A 15,578-nucleotide genomic window follows, 5' to 3' on the forward strand; every position below is an offset into this window, starting at 1 on the left:
TGCTGCTGCAGCCGTCTTGTTTGTGGGCTTCCTAGCGGCACCTGGTTGGCCACTGTGTGAACAGACTGCTGGACTTGATGGGCCTTGGTCGGATCCAGCATGGCTTTTCTTATGTTCTTATGAAGGACGGAGCTATCCATGGCTACTAGTCAAAATGAATACTAGTCATGATGCATATCCATCCTCTCCAGGATCAGAGGAGCACGCCTATTATCTTAGGTGCTGTGGAGCACAGGCAAGATAATGCTGCTGCAGTTGTCTTGCTTGTTGGCTTCCTGGAGGCACCTGGTCGGCCGCTTTGTGAACAGACTGCTGGACTTGACGGGCCGTGGTCTGATTCAGCAGGGCCTTTCTTATGGCGGACGGGGCTATCCATGGCTACTAGTCAAAATGGATACTAATCATGATGCATACCTGTTCTCTCTAGCATCAGAGGAGCAGGTCTATTATATTAGGTGGTGGGGAATGCAGGCAGGATAATACTGCTGCAGTTATCTTGCTTGTGGGCTTCCTAGAGGCACCTGGGTGGCCACTGTGTGAACAGACTGCTGGACTTGATGGGCCTGGGTCTGGTCCAGCAGGGCCTTTCTTATGTTCCAAGCAGCACAGCAAATTTATGTCATTTTCCTTCCAAGTAACTCAGCTAAAGTTAGCCAAGACCTAAGTGCCCGTTGAAGCGAAAGAAACAGACTTCTACCAATTGGGTTCTCCGTTGTATGTCCCGTGCGTATTTACTCATAAAACAATTCCCCCTTGTGTTCACTTGGGCTTACTCCCAGATAAATGTGCAAAGGACTGCAGCCTTATTCATGGTTTAAGGAAACACCTCTCCATGTGACGACGGTTCTGTTTTCGAACACTTCCGTATGTAAAAATGTCATTTCCTTATTGCAAACATTTTATCCCACTTTGTCTCCCTCTCAAAAAAATAAAAAAGGAAGCCCTGCAAGTAAAGTCAAAGTGCAAAAGCAAAGAAAAAAAGATTCTAGCCCAGTACCCACCTCCTTGCAGTTCTAGTTTTCTACTTGCGGGGTTGCTTGATCCCCTATCTCTTGCATTTGCATAACCTAGTCAAGACTCCTTCAACTTTATTCTGCTGCATGTCTAGACTAACGGCCAAATTTTAACTGGCTTTTACCGCTCTGCATGTTCTGAGAGATGCCAGCCTCCAGGTGGGACCTGGGGACCCCCCCCCAGAATTACGGCTCATCTCCAGACTACAGAGATCAGTTTCCCCTGGAGAAAATGGCTGCTTTGGAGGGCGGGCTCTGTGGCATTCTGCCCCACTGAGGTCCCTGTCCTCGCCAGGCTCCATCCCCAAATCTCCAGGAGTTTCCCAACCTGGATCTGGCAACCCTACCCCCACCCCTGGCTAGGGGGGACCTGGAAACCCCACATGTCACCATCTAGAGCATTAAAAACAACACAGCGTTTTATGCTTTTTAGTACTGCAGTTTTTGACAGCTGCACATTGACAAGCCGACTCATGCCTTGCAGATGCCCCGACGGGGCGGACGGAGCCCCCCACTTTCCCCAACAGGGTGGACGTAGCCCCGCACTTTCCCCTCGTCTCGTATGCAGGGCCGCTTTGACGGCGTGCCTTCGCCGCTTAATTGAAAACTTCATTTCTGCGGCTATTTCAAAGCCATGTTCAGTTTCTATGGTTAGGAAAACAGCACTGGAGATAAAGTGTACAAAGGTAACAAAGTCCTTATATTGTGCTTATATGACAATAACATACAAAAGTGGAATACATAAACACTAACACATCACAAATATATACAATATATACAATACATGCTTGATGCAGTCTCTGTGCAACAGAATAATGCAATTTTCTTGGTATATATTTGTAGCCAATATGTCTTTAAATGGTCCAAAAGGTACACAATCAAACAATCCCAAAAGTTCATGTATTGGGAGTAGATGGGGGACGGCCGTTTCAAGGTCTTTTCTTCAGCCCCAAATTCATTCCTATAGCAAATATAATATTTACTGAAGAAATAATCATAATACCATGGGCAACCAAGATAGCTTATTTAGATGTAATTCGTACTTACAAAGCTATGTTTCCAAGTAATTTTTATCTAGTACACCATAGTACACTTTGTTACCTTTGTTAACTTTGTACACTTTATCTCCAGTGCTGTTTTCCTAACCATATTGGTATAGGCACGGAGGTGCCCTCCATTTCGGATTGTAACTAATGTTCAGTTTCTAGGCAGAACTTGGGAACCTGCCTGTAGGGAAAGGGATGGAAGTAGGTTGAAATATTTGTCATTACTGAAAAAATAGCTCTCAGGCTGGTGACCCCAGCGCTAGGCTCTGCTGATTTTTGCTTCAACAGACTAACTCGGGAGATCCCTCTGGAACGATTGCGGGTTGCTTTTGGGGAAGGGGAGGTTGCTCCTATTGCAATCCCAGCAGCCGGAGGAATTGCTGAAGGCCAGGAAAGCAAATCGTTCTTTGAGCGATGTTGACATTAAAAAAGTCCCGGATGGTCCAAATGGGGGCGGGGGGGGGGGGGGAGGACCGACATAAATTATGCATGTTCAGCAAACTTGCATCATTGCGAGGAGCTGATTCGCAGGGCTGTGGAAAGTTGGTGTGATAAAGTTCTACGAAGGATAGAAAACGCCAAGCGCTGCTGGAGAGATTAGGCTTGAGCTGGAGAACACAGCCCCCAACCACAATCCAGCAATCCTCAATATGGTGCCCAGGGGTAGGGGTGGCACAGTGCCCACCGATGTGGTTCCTGGCACCCACTTGCTTCTTGCACCTTGGGGATAAAATCCAAGGAATCTCAAATGGAAGAGAAAAGGACCGGATGCTTCTGGTAGGGTTGCCAGCTCCGGGCTGGGAAATACCTGGAGATTTTGATGGTAGAGCCTGAGGAGGGCAGGGTTTGGGGAGGGCAGGGACTTCAATAGGGAATAATGTAGGTACTAGCAGGAGATCTCCTGCTATTGCAACTGATCTCCAGCCGATAGAGATCAGTACCCCTGGAGAAAAGGCCGCTTTGGCCATTGGACTCTTTGGCATTGAAGTCCCTCCCCTCCCCAAATCCTGCCCTCCTCAGGCTCCGCCCCAAAAACTTCCCGCTGGTGGCGAAGAGGGACCTGGCAACCCTAGCTGGAGGTCATCATCATTATCACATTTATATAGAGCATTAGCCAGAACACTTCAGCCATGTTACCAATCTTAAAAGAAATAAAATAATCTCTTTGTCTGGAGAATATCAAAAATTTAAAATATCAAATTAAACAATTTAAAAATTAAAACGCCAAATTTACCAGTTCAAATTAACCAATACCATTCTTAAGGTTATTGGTGCTTTCCAAACGGATCTTAATAGCCGCACCGCAACATTTGGCAGCTTGAGAAAGATAGAAAGAGTCCCCCTTCCCATAGAAGAAATTTCATTTCCTCTTCCTCCGTGCTGAGTTCCCTTGAATTAATAATGGGGAAAATCAACTTCTGCTGGATACCTTCATAGCAGCTGCACCTGAACAAAACATGGCTAGTATTTTCAATTTCCCCTTCTCCGCAAGGACATTCCCGCAAGCCTACACTACCCTCTCCCAGCATTTTAAAAGAGGCCACACATCCAGCAAGGTTGGTGACTTATGCATGGTACACAGTTGAACAGGTTTTTGCTTCTCCTTACCCGGTCGATGGGGTACGCCAGAGCCGCGGCCACCCGCTCGCTCAAGTCCAGCTCGTGGCTTTGCTCGGCGGGCTCCGAAGAGCGAGCCAGGGCCTGCTCCTCGTAGGGTTCGTCGAGCTCCTGGTCGGTGTACGCCTCGCCCTCCGCGTCCGTTTCATCGTAATCGCTGTTGGCCCGGCTGTCGCAGGTGAGGTAGCCGGAATTGCCAGTGGGGGGTTGGCTTAAAGTGTCTAGGCTTTCCTCGGCCGGGATGTCCACCTGCAGAAACAAGAAAGGGGGTTAGGATGGAAGAAGTTTCCGATTGCGCCGAGCAGCAAAATGATCACAAAATGGGGACTTTTGTAGGCTGCCTTTTAGGAACAAACGAGACCTATTCAGTTCTTTATTATTACAGTCCACGACCAGTAGGTATATAAAGGAAACATTAATTACAAAAAAAATAAAATTTATATACAAATGATCTTTATAAGCACAGGATAGTCCTAATAGATACCAGCTAAAACTACACATGTCTGTCAGCAATTTAACACTTCGACATTCTCCTGGGCAAGTACTAGAGATTAAGTCATTTCAGGAACTAAAATCGCCGCCGCTCTTCAGGATTAAAGGCCCTTCTCAATTTTTCTGTGATTGTGGAAGCTCACAAACAAGACGACTGCAGCAACCTTATCCTGCCTGTGTTTCAAAGACCCTAAGGTAATAGGCATTCTCCTCTGATCTTGGAGAGAACAGGAGTGCATCACGACTAGTGTGCATTTTGACCAGTAGCCATGGATAGCCCTCTCCTCCATGAACACCCCTCCCCTCTTAAAGCCTTCCAAGTTGGCAGCCATAAGAAAAGCCCAGCTGGATCAGACCCAGGCCCATCAAGTCCAGCAGTCTGTTCACACAGTGGCCAACCAGGTGCCTCTAGGAAGCCCACAAACAAGACGGCTGCAGCAGCATTGTCCTGCCTGTGTTCCACAGCACCTAATACAATAGGCATGCTCCTCTGATAACTGGAGAGAACAGGTATGCATCATGACTAGTAGCCATTTTGACTAGCAGCCATGGATAGCCCCGTCCTCCATAAGAAAAGCCCTGCTGGATCAGACCAAGGTCCATCAAGTCCAGCAGTCTGCTCACACAGGGGCCAACCAGGTTCCTCTAGTAAGGCCTATAGTTGTATCCCATGAAGCTTGAGTTTATTTTCCTGTGAACCAGTCTTTTGCTGTTCAGGGGCCGAAGTGGGGAAAGAAACACACACCTGGTCTTCAGTCGTCCAGATGGGCCGCCCTTGCTGCACGCGGATTATATCCTTCAGGCTCTGGTACCAGCTGTTCGAACTCCCCGCGAGGCTGATGGTGGCCGTGAAGAGGTGGCTCCAGTGCTTGCGCATCTTGGAGGCCTGGGCATAGAGGCGCCGAGAGCTTTTCTTGGAGTCGGGCGCCAGCCACTGCCGCATGGCTTTCACCCCCTGACGGCTCTCCGGCTCGCAGAAGACCACGATCGGGAAGTACTGCACGTAGTTGAGGCGCTCCACGGCTGGGGGAGTTATGTCCAGCAAGGCGTGCTTCTCCTGCAAGGGGAAACGCGAGGCACGTTCACAAATAACCAAGGCACGCTCTCCCGGAGCTAGAACCATGAACACATGAAGCTGCCTGATACTGAATCAGACAATAAGAACATAAGAAAGGCCCTGGTGGATCAGACCAAGAAGGCCCATCAAGTCCAGCCGCCTGTTCACACAGTGGCCAACCAAATGCCTCTAGGAAGCCCACAAGCAAGAAGACTGCAGCAGCATTGTCCTGCCTGTGTTCCACGGCACCCAATATAATAAGCATGCTCCTCTGATCCTGGAGAGAAAAGGTGTGCATCATGACTAGTAGCCATGGGTAGCCCCTCTCCTCCATGAACATGTCCACTCCCCTCTTAAAGCCTTCCAAGTTAACATAAGAACATAAGAAAGGCCCTACTGGATCAAACCCAGGCCCATCAAGTCTAGCAGTCTGTTCCCACAGTGACCAACCAGGTGCCTCTAGGAAGCCCACAAACAAGACGGCTGCAGCAGCACCGTCCTGCCTGTGTTCCACAGCACCCAATATAGTAGGCATGCTCCTCAGATACTGGATACCTTCTGCCACACGCATTTAAAGAAGGCGAGTCTCTCACCTGTTCTGCGATCTGCCGCACCGAGTCCAGCTTGATGACTTTGGCAGACCCTCCTTCTCTGGTGACGCTCTCTAACAAGAGGGAGAGAAAAGGGAACTCTTTAGCATGTCCAAACTTGCAGTTTGGGAACTCTGCCATCTGTCAGCAATGCTGATTCTGTGAACTTAGGCAGAACATGTGGGCAGGATGCGTCAGTGCTTGGCTCTCGTGGCCCTTTCTTACATGCCCATCACCACTTTGGGGTCAGGAAGCAATTTTCCTCCAGGCCAGATTGGCCAGGGATCCTGGAGGGTTTTTTTTTTTGCCATCTTCTGGATATGAAGAAGGGGTCACTGGGGGTGTGGGGGGTAGTCGTGAATTTCCTGCATTGTGCAGGGGGTTGGACTAGATGACCCTGGGGGGTCCCTTCCAACTCTGTGATTTCTTGGGGAAAGGGGGAGGAGGGGAAGGCATTGACGATTCGCTTGGGTCAAGCGAACACCCACCGGCGATCTCAAACTGATCCGGCATCTCAGTGCTCAACTTCTGCATGGCGATGTCAGCAATGGGTCCCAAAACCACCACTGGCCGCTTAAAGGTTGCTGCGGGGAAAGAGAAGAGGGACACATGGAGGGGTCAAGGGGGAAGTGCTGTGAACCTTTGGGCTCCTTAAAAAAAAAGATTTAAGTTTCTAGTCCATATGAAGGGCAAGGCAGAGGATGCCCAGCAGGCATCTTGCCTCTTTCCCCCCAACTAAAAGGGGAGCAGCTATAACCTCCTGTTCTCTTGCCTGGAGGTGGCATTGTCTATTTGCCTCTGTGCCAACTTTCACAAAGGAATTTTAAGAAACACGTATTTTGCTACATAAGTCATATGAACATAAGAACATAAGAAAGGCACTGCTGGATCAGAACAAGGCCCATCAAGTCCAGCTGTCTGTTCACACAGCGGCCAACCAGGTGCCTCTAGGAAGCCCACAATGAAGACGACTGCAGCAGCATTCTCCTGCATAAAATTGGACCCCCTGTCCCAGAGTTCACCAAACTTTGGTGTCCATCTAAAGAGAGTCCCTTGCAGCCAAGCTACAAATATGGGGACTCTATCTCCAAAAATGCCCCCAAGGGACTCTGGGGGGAAAAAAACCCGTAGATCTATAATGGGCCCAAATCTTTTTGGTAAACCTGGAAATAAAGCCAAAATACAAATTTACCGGTATGAGTATTTGGCTTATTCTGGGTTTACCCATAAAAATCGGGCCCAATGAACCCAAACCCGAAATTTGCCCCACCTTCCTTGAGCACGACCCTCTCGTATGGCGGGTAGTGGCCTTGCTTGGTGAGAGCAGAGAGGTCCTCCCGGCTCTTGCGTAGGTTCTTCTTGGCCCCTCGCAAGCCCCGTAGCTTCCAGAACTCAGCCCGGGCCCCCGAGGAACTGAAGGGGCTCGACGTGGCTTTCAGGACGTTCTCCAGACTGGCAATCTGCTCCGCTCTGGAACGCAAGCCGAGAGGTGTGAATTGGGATATAGGGAGAACCCAACGTTGAGGGCCACCAGGCATATCAAACAGAGAACAAAACAGAGAGTCAGAACTCAGGGCCAAACAAAATCTCACCCAAGTCTGAAGAGGGCTGGGAAAGTACAAGTACAGAAGAGGGCTGGTTTTGAAGTACAAAGGGCTTGAAGAGGCTCTGGGATTATGTATCAAGGGCCAGGCACAGGAAAGGATAGAAACAGAGTTCTTGGGGAGTGAAGCTTCCGTTAAAAGAAAATTAGAAAGCAAGGCACAAGCCCCCCACCCCACCCCGCATCGTGTCTGCAAAGGCAAACCCACAATACACAAGAGCCGTTTTGCAACCTCCTAAATCTGAACATGGCCCAGTAGAAAACATGCCGCTCGCCCAAATTAAAAAAAAATGTTATGTATAATTCTGTAACCGGGAACAGAAACAAAGCCGACAGGCTTGAAACCCAGGTAGGGTTGCCAACCTCGTAGTGGGCTCAGAGATCTCCCAGAGTTACAACTGATCTCCATGCTGTGGAGATTGGTTTCTCATGGAGAAAATGGCCGCTTTGGAAGCTGGACTCTATGGCTTTATACCCCCCCTCACCTCTAAGGTCCCTCCCCAAACTTTGCGCTCCACAGGTTCTAACCCCAAATCTCCAGGAATTCCCAACCTGGAGTGGCAACCCTAAATCCAGTAGTCCCTTAGAGAAGAGGGGGCTGCACCAAAACAAAACAGAGACCAAAAGCAATGAATGGTGAAAGGGAATAAAATTTAATGAATAAAGTACCCCTACGTGTTTCGCAAAAGAGCTTCATAATTAAGAACATAAGGAAAGGCATGCTGGATCCGACCCAGGCCCATCAAGTCCAGCAGTCTGTTCACACAGTGGCCAACCAGGTGCCTCTAGGAAGCCACAAACAAGACGACTGCAGCAGCACCATCCTGCCTGTGTTCCACAGCACCTCATATAATAGGCATGCTCCTCTGATACTAGAGAGAACAGATATGCATCATGACTAGTAGCCATGGATAGCCCTACCCTCCATGAACATGTCCATTCCCCTCTTCAAGCCTTCAAGGAAGGGTGGGGACATAAGAACATAAGAAAGGCCATGCTGGATCAGAGCGAGGTCCATCAAGTCCAGGAGTCTGTCCACACTACGGCCAACCAGGTACCTCCAGGAAGCCCACAAACAAGACGGCTGCAGCAGCACCATCCTGCCTGTGTTCCACAGCACCTAATATAATAGGCCTGCTCCTCTGAACCTGGAGAGAATAGGGATACATCATGACTAGTATCCATTTTGACTAGTAGCCACGGATAGCCCCTTCATAAACATGTTCATTCCCCTCTTAAAGCCTTTCAATTGTTTTATTCCTTGCATGGGATGCTTGAGCAGAGAAAGATCCCCCTGAAGACACTCGTGCAAAACCCGCAGGGGGTATCTTATTTATTCATTTTTATTCCCTTGTGCCATTCGTTGCTTTTTGTCTCAGTCCCTTGCAGGATGCAGGCATTCCCCGCAAAAAGTGTCAAGGCGACTAGTGTCGGCTCCCTTCTCTTAACCTGGCATTGTAAGCAAAGATGCCGGGAGCCCTCCCCCCTTACCCATACCTGTTCTTATTTGGGATGATGCCCTTCTCAAGCTCCTGAAGCTCCTTCCCCATCCGCACAGCCAGCCAGCTCCCCATTTTACCCCGGTACAGAGTGTCCAGCACGTGGAAGACCTCGCCACGAGTGAAGCTAAGCCCGGAAGGGGCGTCCTTCTCAAAGTCGAAGTGGGTGCGGATGTAGAAGGAATCCCCCACGTTGGACTTGATCATCTTCCTGTAGACTAGGGAAGGAGACGGCATTCGAAGGCTCAAAGCACACAAACCACTGGAAATACCACCCCTTTATACTTTCCCTCGCACCCGGTAAGGTGAAACTGTGCCATGTTCCCGTCGCCAAAGGAGGGAAGGTCTGAGCTTTTCGTTTCCAAGAGTGTCTTTTCAGCAGTGGCCCCAGAATAGCCCCCGCATACACATACACACACACAAACACAACATTCCTCTGGTGTTCAGAGACTAGCGGGCGTTCACACACACACAAACACAACACACCTATTCCTCTGGTATTCAGAGACTAGCGGGCGTTCAGGAACGCTCGTCAAACTAAGAAAATATTGGATATTGATATATGATTAAATGCAAAATTAATTACCCTAGCAGGATTTAGGAATTTCTGTCCCAGGATCTAGAGATGTCTAACATATGAGTCACTCACTGTCTTGCTTATTCTGAATGTGTAGAACCACCTCTTCGCCCGGCATCAGCTCCAGGAGGTACTGCACGGCCTCCTCTCGCGTTAGGTTGTGGAACACTCTGTCATTTACCTGTCCGGAAACAAAAGGAGAACAGATGAGAGGAAGCAGAGAATCGTCCAAAGAAATCTCACACCTCCAAGTCTCTATACTCACTAATGATTGTTTTAAATGCTTCAATTGTTGTTTTTATGTCTTTGTATGTTGTTGTTGCTGTGTTTAATTCTGGTTTTAAATGTTTTACTGATGTGTTTTTGTTTCTCGGTCGGTTTTAAAATATGATTTTACCATGTACGTGTTAACGGTTAGCTGCCTTGGCGGCTCTTGTGAAGGCAGAAAGGCAGGATATAAACGTAAAATAAACAAATTAAACAAAAATAATAGCACTCGTTCCCCCCTTAATGGAGGTGTGATAGAATAGCCTTGCTAATATGTGAGCTCCACTCCTTTCAGCCTTCTGGGACGTCTAGGCACCAGGTGACACTTCACTGTCCAACCGTAGTTGTGATTCTCTGGCTTGCTTCCCTCTTTGGTATGCTGCCACCAACTAGTTGTTTTAACAATGACCCACCAAGAGGGCCAATACTCCCAGCTTCCCTACCACGTTGCCATTCTAAGGCTCTGTCTAGCGTCCCCCTCTCCCACTACCCAGGGGCAGGTTGCCACAGAGATGTGCTCTTGCACACTCCTGGGGAATTAGCGGACTAACAACCAACCACCTCCCTTCCCCTGGTGCCCGTTTTTAATAGTGTTCGAATGGTGGAGGTCTATGTGGTACAGGGAACAACTACCAGCATTTAAAATTATTAATAATTTTTTATACATTTTTTTTAATTTTTCAAACTAAACATACAGACATACAAACATAAACAGATGATTACATTATATTGGAACTTACGTTATAATTATAATTCGATTATTACCTTCTTTAACTAACACTTTTCTATATTCTAGTCATATTTTCGTACCTGATTAATACCTTTATGGCTTAAATTCTTAAGTTCCATTTCTATCCTTAGTTGTTAGCTGTATAGTTAAAGAATACATTCCATTTTTCAAAGAACCCAGAGATTAATCTATTATGTACTAAAGACATCAGTTTGGCCATATTTGCATACTCTGTTAATTTATTTAACCATTCAGTTACATCTGGGTGCTCCTCTGCTTTCCATTTTCTGACATATACACGGAAACTCTCTTCACACCAACAGACCGAGCAAGAGAAACAAAAGAAAGGCATATACATACAGTTTGCCTGTCCCTCACTCTGTGCATGCCCTAGCTGCTCTTATTCTAAGGCAGGCTCTCTAATTTAGAAATTACACTGTTCTAAAAGCTTCCCATTACCCTGGAGTCTTTGTCTTGGCAGACAGCCTTTTATCTACTCCACAGAGCACAGGTGTGAGGGCGCCTTCCTCCAAACAGAAGCAGCCAAAATGGACCCCTCTCCCACCATGCCAAGGGATTTTTATTTCGTCTCTCAGACCCTTGGTAGGTCAAAAGTTCTTTTCCTGGGGTTGCCAGGAAGGTATTATCTAGCCCCCCCCCCCGCCTTCCTAGTTTCTGTCATCTTCTGGGTGTCAGATTCCAGCAAAGGTGCCTTGAGCCAGGAGTGCTCATATATAAAACCACAGTCCATGGCCCTGGGCCCTAGAAGCTGACAGGTGGTTTTGTTTTGAAAGAAATGCACCCATTCATTTCCGGTGGAAATTATGAGCTTGTTAACTTTCCAACGGTCTGTACCAAAAACATAACCAAGCATCACATGAGGCTTTGCTGATTGCCAGAAAATTAACGGCTGAAGGGGTTTTGTGAAGTTACAGCCACAAGGTATGAATTATGAACATTAGCTGGCACAACTTCCACCAAATCATGCTGGATTGGGGAGTGGAACTCAATTGTTACAAGGGCCGGATATGACATAAATGTCACTTGGTCGGGTTGGGCCATAACTCATCAGCCCAGATTGGGAGGTGGCAGCCTCGGCTGGCTTGCGAGCTGGATAAGAGCTGTCAAGGAGCCAGAGCCAGCCTGCGGGCATTATGCTACACCCCTATGCTAGATGAACAGAGCTTCCATGTTCAGAGGTAATCTACATCTAAATATCATACAAAAAGTATGATAAGCTGCTCCCTGTTTGTGGACTTCCCAGAAGCGAGTGGCCAGCCCCAGTTAGAAGGAGGAAGTTGGGCTAGGCGTTTTGGCCTGATCCAACTAAGAGAGTTCTGCGATTCTGGGGTGCATCAACAGAGGCATAACATCCAAATCGCAAGATGTCATAGTTCCGCTGTACACTGCATTGGTCAGGCCGCACCTGGAGTACTGTGTGCAGTTCTGGAGGCCTCACTTCAAAAAGGATGTGGACAGAATGGAGCTGGTGCAGAGGAGAGCAACGAGGAGGGTCAGGGGCCTGGAGACCAAGCCCTGCGAGGAAAGGCTGAGGGAGTTGGGAAGAGGAGGTTGAGGGGGTACACGATTGTTCTCTTTAAGTTATTTGAAGGGCTGTCCCTTAGAGGAGGGCAGGGAGCTGTTCCTGTTGTCAGCAGAGGATCAGACTTGCAATAATGGGTTTAAATTGTGGGCGGAGAGGTACCGGCTGGATATTAGGAAAAAATTTTTTACGGTAAGAGTTGTTGGACAGTGGAATTGGCTGCCTAGGGAGGAGGTGAGCTCCCCCTCCCTGGCAGTCTTTAAGCAGAGGCTGGACAAGCACTTGTCAGGGATGCTCTAGGCTGATCCTGCATTGAGCAGTGGGTTGGACTAGATGGCCTCTATAGCCCCTTCCAACTCTATGATTCTATTCCTTCCCAAGGTTGCTGCCAGCCATGTTTCCTAAAAGGGACATCTGTTCATTTCACAAACCCTGCAAACTGGTCCTCGGGCGCAGACACACCTGGAGAATCTGGTCCCCTTCCGTGATGCCTTGGGTCTCAGCTGGGCTTCCCTCCTGCACACCTGTCACAAAGATGCCCACGTCATTGCCCCCAGCAAGACGCAACCCGATGCTCTTGGCCTTGATGAAGCTCACCAGCTTGGCATCTGGGCTGTACCTGCAAACACAAAGGAAGGCACCTCACCATCTCAGCGCATGCCCTGCCCTCGGAAGCCACCGGCCAACATACTGAACGGTGGCAAAAAACCAAAGAGGCTCTTACCCATCAATGATGCCTTGGGAAGGGTGGGTACCAGAGCGGGCATCGTTGTTGTTCACAGGGGTTTCCTGGGGGTCTGAAGATGGAGAGAGGAAATGAAATGCCTGACCCCAAGGGACCTGCGTCCAGCGGCAGGTTGGAATGATAGAGGCAGCTGTCATTGGCTCAGTGTATACCAGGCTGCCAAAGATCACACAGACCGGCCCGTAGCCATCTCCTGGGGTGCCGCTGCCCAGTTCCAAATGGAGAACATAAGAAAGGTCGTGCTGGACCAGACCAAGGTTCATCAAGTCCAGCAGTCTGTTCACACAGTGGCCAACCAGGAGCCTCTAGGAAGCCCACAAACAAGACAACTGCAGCAACATTATCCTGCCTGGGTTCCACAGCACCTCATAGAATAGGCCTGCTCCTCTGATCCTGGAGAGAATAGGGATGCATCATGACTGCTATCAAGTTTTAGTAGGAGCAATGAATAGGCCTCTCCTCCATAAGAAACGCCCTGCTGGATCAGACCCAGGCCCATCAAGTCCAGCAGTCTGTTCACACAGTGGCCAACCAGGTGCCTCTAGGAAGCCCACAAGCAAGACGACTGCAGCAACACCATCCTGCCTGTGTTCCACAGCACCTAATATATTAGGCATGCTCCTCTGATCCTGGAGAGAATAGTTATAAGAACATAAGAACTTAAGAAACACCCTGCTGGATCAGATCCAGGTCCATCAAGTCCAGCAGTCTGTTCACACAGTGGCCAACCAGGTGCCTCTAGGAAGCCCACAAACAAGACCACTGCAGCAGCATTTTCCTGCCTGGGTTCCACAGCACCTAATAGAATGGGCATGCTCACTTGATCCTGGAGAGAATAGGTATGCATCATGACTAGTATCCATTTTGTCCAGTAGCCTCTCCTCTATGAACATGTCCACTCCCCTCTTAAAGCCTTCCAAGTTGGTAGCCATCATAAGAACATGAGGAAAGCCCTGCTGGATCAGACCCAGGCCCATCAAGTCCAGCAGTCTGTTCACACAGTGGCCAACCAGGTGCCTCTAGAAAGCCCACAAACAAAACGACTGTAGCAGCAGCATCCTATCTGTGTTCCACAGCACCTGCTCCTCTGATTTTAAAGCTTCTTTGAGCTTTATGGTTTTTGAGTTTACTGGCCTAACCCAGTGATTCAGTTCCTCTACTGGTGCACGCCCTGGCCTCAGTCATCATAGGCACCGTTCACCTTCTTCAGACCTGGCAATGGGGCAAAGGAGCTTGAGAATGCCAGACTCACCGACAACTGGGGTTATGGTCAACTCCTCCGCTGGGACCACCTCTTCCCTGCTGGAATTTTTTCTTGACCTGGAAGGGAGGGGGGAAACCAAATCTAGTAGTCACTGGGTTGGGGGGGGGGTCTGGTTTAGTATAGAGCAGTTTCATATCATAGAATCATAAGAGTTGGAAGGGGCCACCAGGGTCATCTAGTCCTACCCCCTGCACATTGTAGAAATTCACAACTACCTCCCCCCACACACACCCAGTGACCCCTACTCCATGCCCAGAAGATGGCCAAGATGCCCTCCCTCGCATGATCTGCCTAAGGTCATAGAATCAGCATTGCTGACAGATGGCCACCTAGCCTCTGCTTAAAAACCTCCAGGGAAGGAGAGCTCATCACCTCCCGAGGAAGCCTGTTCCACTGAGGAACCGCTCTAATTGTTAGAAAATTCTTCCTATTGTCTAGACGGAAACTCTTTTGATTTAATTTCAACCCGTTGATTCTGGTCCGACCTTCTGGGGCAACAGAAAACAACTCGGCACCCTCCTCTATATGACAGCCCTTCAAGTACTTGAAGATGGTTATCATATCCCCTCTCAGTCTTCTCCTCTCCAGGCTAAACATACCCAGCTCCTTCAACCTTTCCTCATAGGACCGGGTCTCCAGACCCCTCACCATCTTTGTTGCCCTCCTCTGGACACATTCAAAGGACTCTTGGCCTGTGGCTCTTAGCTAAGGTTGCCAACTCCGGGCTGGGAATTACCTGGAGATTTTCAGGGTGGAGCCTGAAGAGGGTGGGGTTTGGGAGGGGACTTCAATGGGGTAGAATGCCATAGAGTCCACCTTCCAAAGCGGCCATTTTCTCCAGGTGAACTGATCTCTGTCACCTGGAGATCAGTTGTAATAGCGGAAGATCTCCAGCTAATGATGAGGATGATCAGGGGCCTGGAGACCAAGCCGTGCAAGGAAAGGCTGAGGGAGCTGGGAATGTCCAGTCTGGAGAAGAGGAGGTTGAGGAGGGACAGGATTGCTCTCTTTAGGAATTTGAAGGGCTGTCGCTTAGAGGAGGGCAGGGAGCTGTTCCCGTTGGCAGCAGAGGATAGGACCTGCACTAACAGGTTTAAAATACAGTCAGAGAGGTACCGGCTGGATATTACAAAAACATTTTTACAGTAAGTTGTTTGACAGTGGAATCAGCTGCCTAGGGAGGTGGTGAGATCCCCCTCACTGGCAGTCTTTAAGCAGAGGCTGGACAAACAGTTGTCAGGGATGCTCTAGGCTGATCCCGCATTGAGCAGGGGGTTGGACTAGATGGCCTCTATGGCCCCTTCCAGCTCTATGATTCTATGACTTGTTAGTCCAAAGTTATGTAGAATCTATATGCATTCTAGATTTAATTGCCCTTTTTCAATGGTTTTGCTGGGCTGTATGCTAAAGATCCCTTTTTCAGACCGGTTGTGTCCCTGTCCTCTTCAGTCATTAGACTCCTTGGTACAAATCCTTTTGCACTGTCCTTATGCATACCAACTTAGGCTAAAATGGATTATACCATGTTTTAACAA

At 48.7% G+C, this 15,578-nt stretch overlaps 1 protein-coding gene across 1 annotated transcript in view; it reads right to left on the bottom strand.

Moving 5' to 3' along the window:
* Positions 1-15,578, bottom strand: part of TJP3 (tight junction protein 3) — a 32,188-nt gene that overhangs the window by 2,269 nt on the left and 14,341 nt on the right. The window contains exons 8-17 of the mRNA XM_056867643.1: positions 14,032-14,099; positions 12,759-12,831; positions 12,497-12,653; positions 9,567-9,675; positions 8,916-9,135; positions 7,086-7,285; positions 6,304-6,399; positions 5,819-5,889; positions 4,914-5,225; positions 3,668-3,925 (exon numbers count right to left, since the gene is read on the bottom strand). Of these exons, the coding sequence (XP_056723621.1) occupies positions 3,668-3,925; positions 4,914-5,225; positions 5,819-5,889; positions 6,304-6,399; positions 7,086-7,285; positions 8,916-9,135; positions 9,567-9,675; positions 12,497-12,653; positions 12,759-12,831; positions 14,032-14,099 (1,564 nt within the window). The remainder of the gene's footprint in view (positions 1-3,667; positions 3,926-4,913; positions 5,226-5,818; positions 5,890-6,303; positions 6,400-7,085; positions 7,286-8,915; positions 9,136-9,566; positions 9,676-12,496; positions 12,654-12,758; positions 12,832-14,031; positions 14,100-15,578) is intronic.

The sequence above is a fragment of the Euleptes europaea genome, chromosome 2 (genome assembly GCF_029931775.1).
Source record: "Euleptes europaea isolate rEulEur1 chromosome 2, rEulEur1.hap1, whole genome shotgun sequence".
NCBI lineage: Eukaryota > Metazoa > Chordata > Lepidosauria > Squamata > Sphaerodactylidae > Euleptes > Euleptes europaea.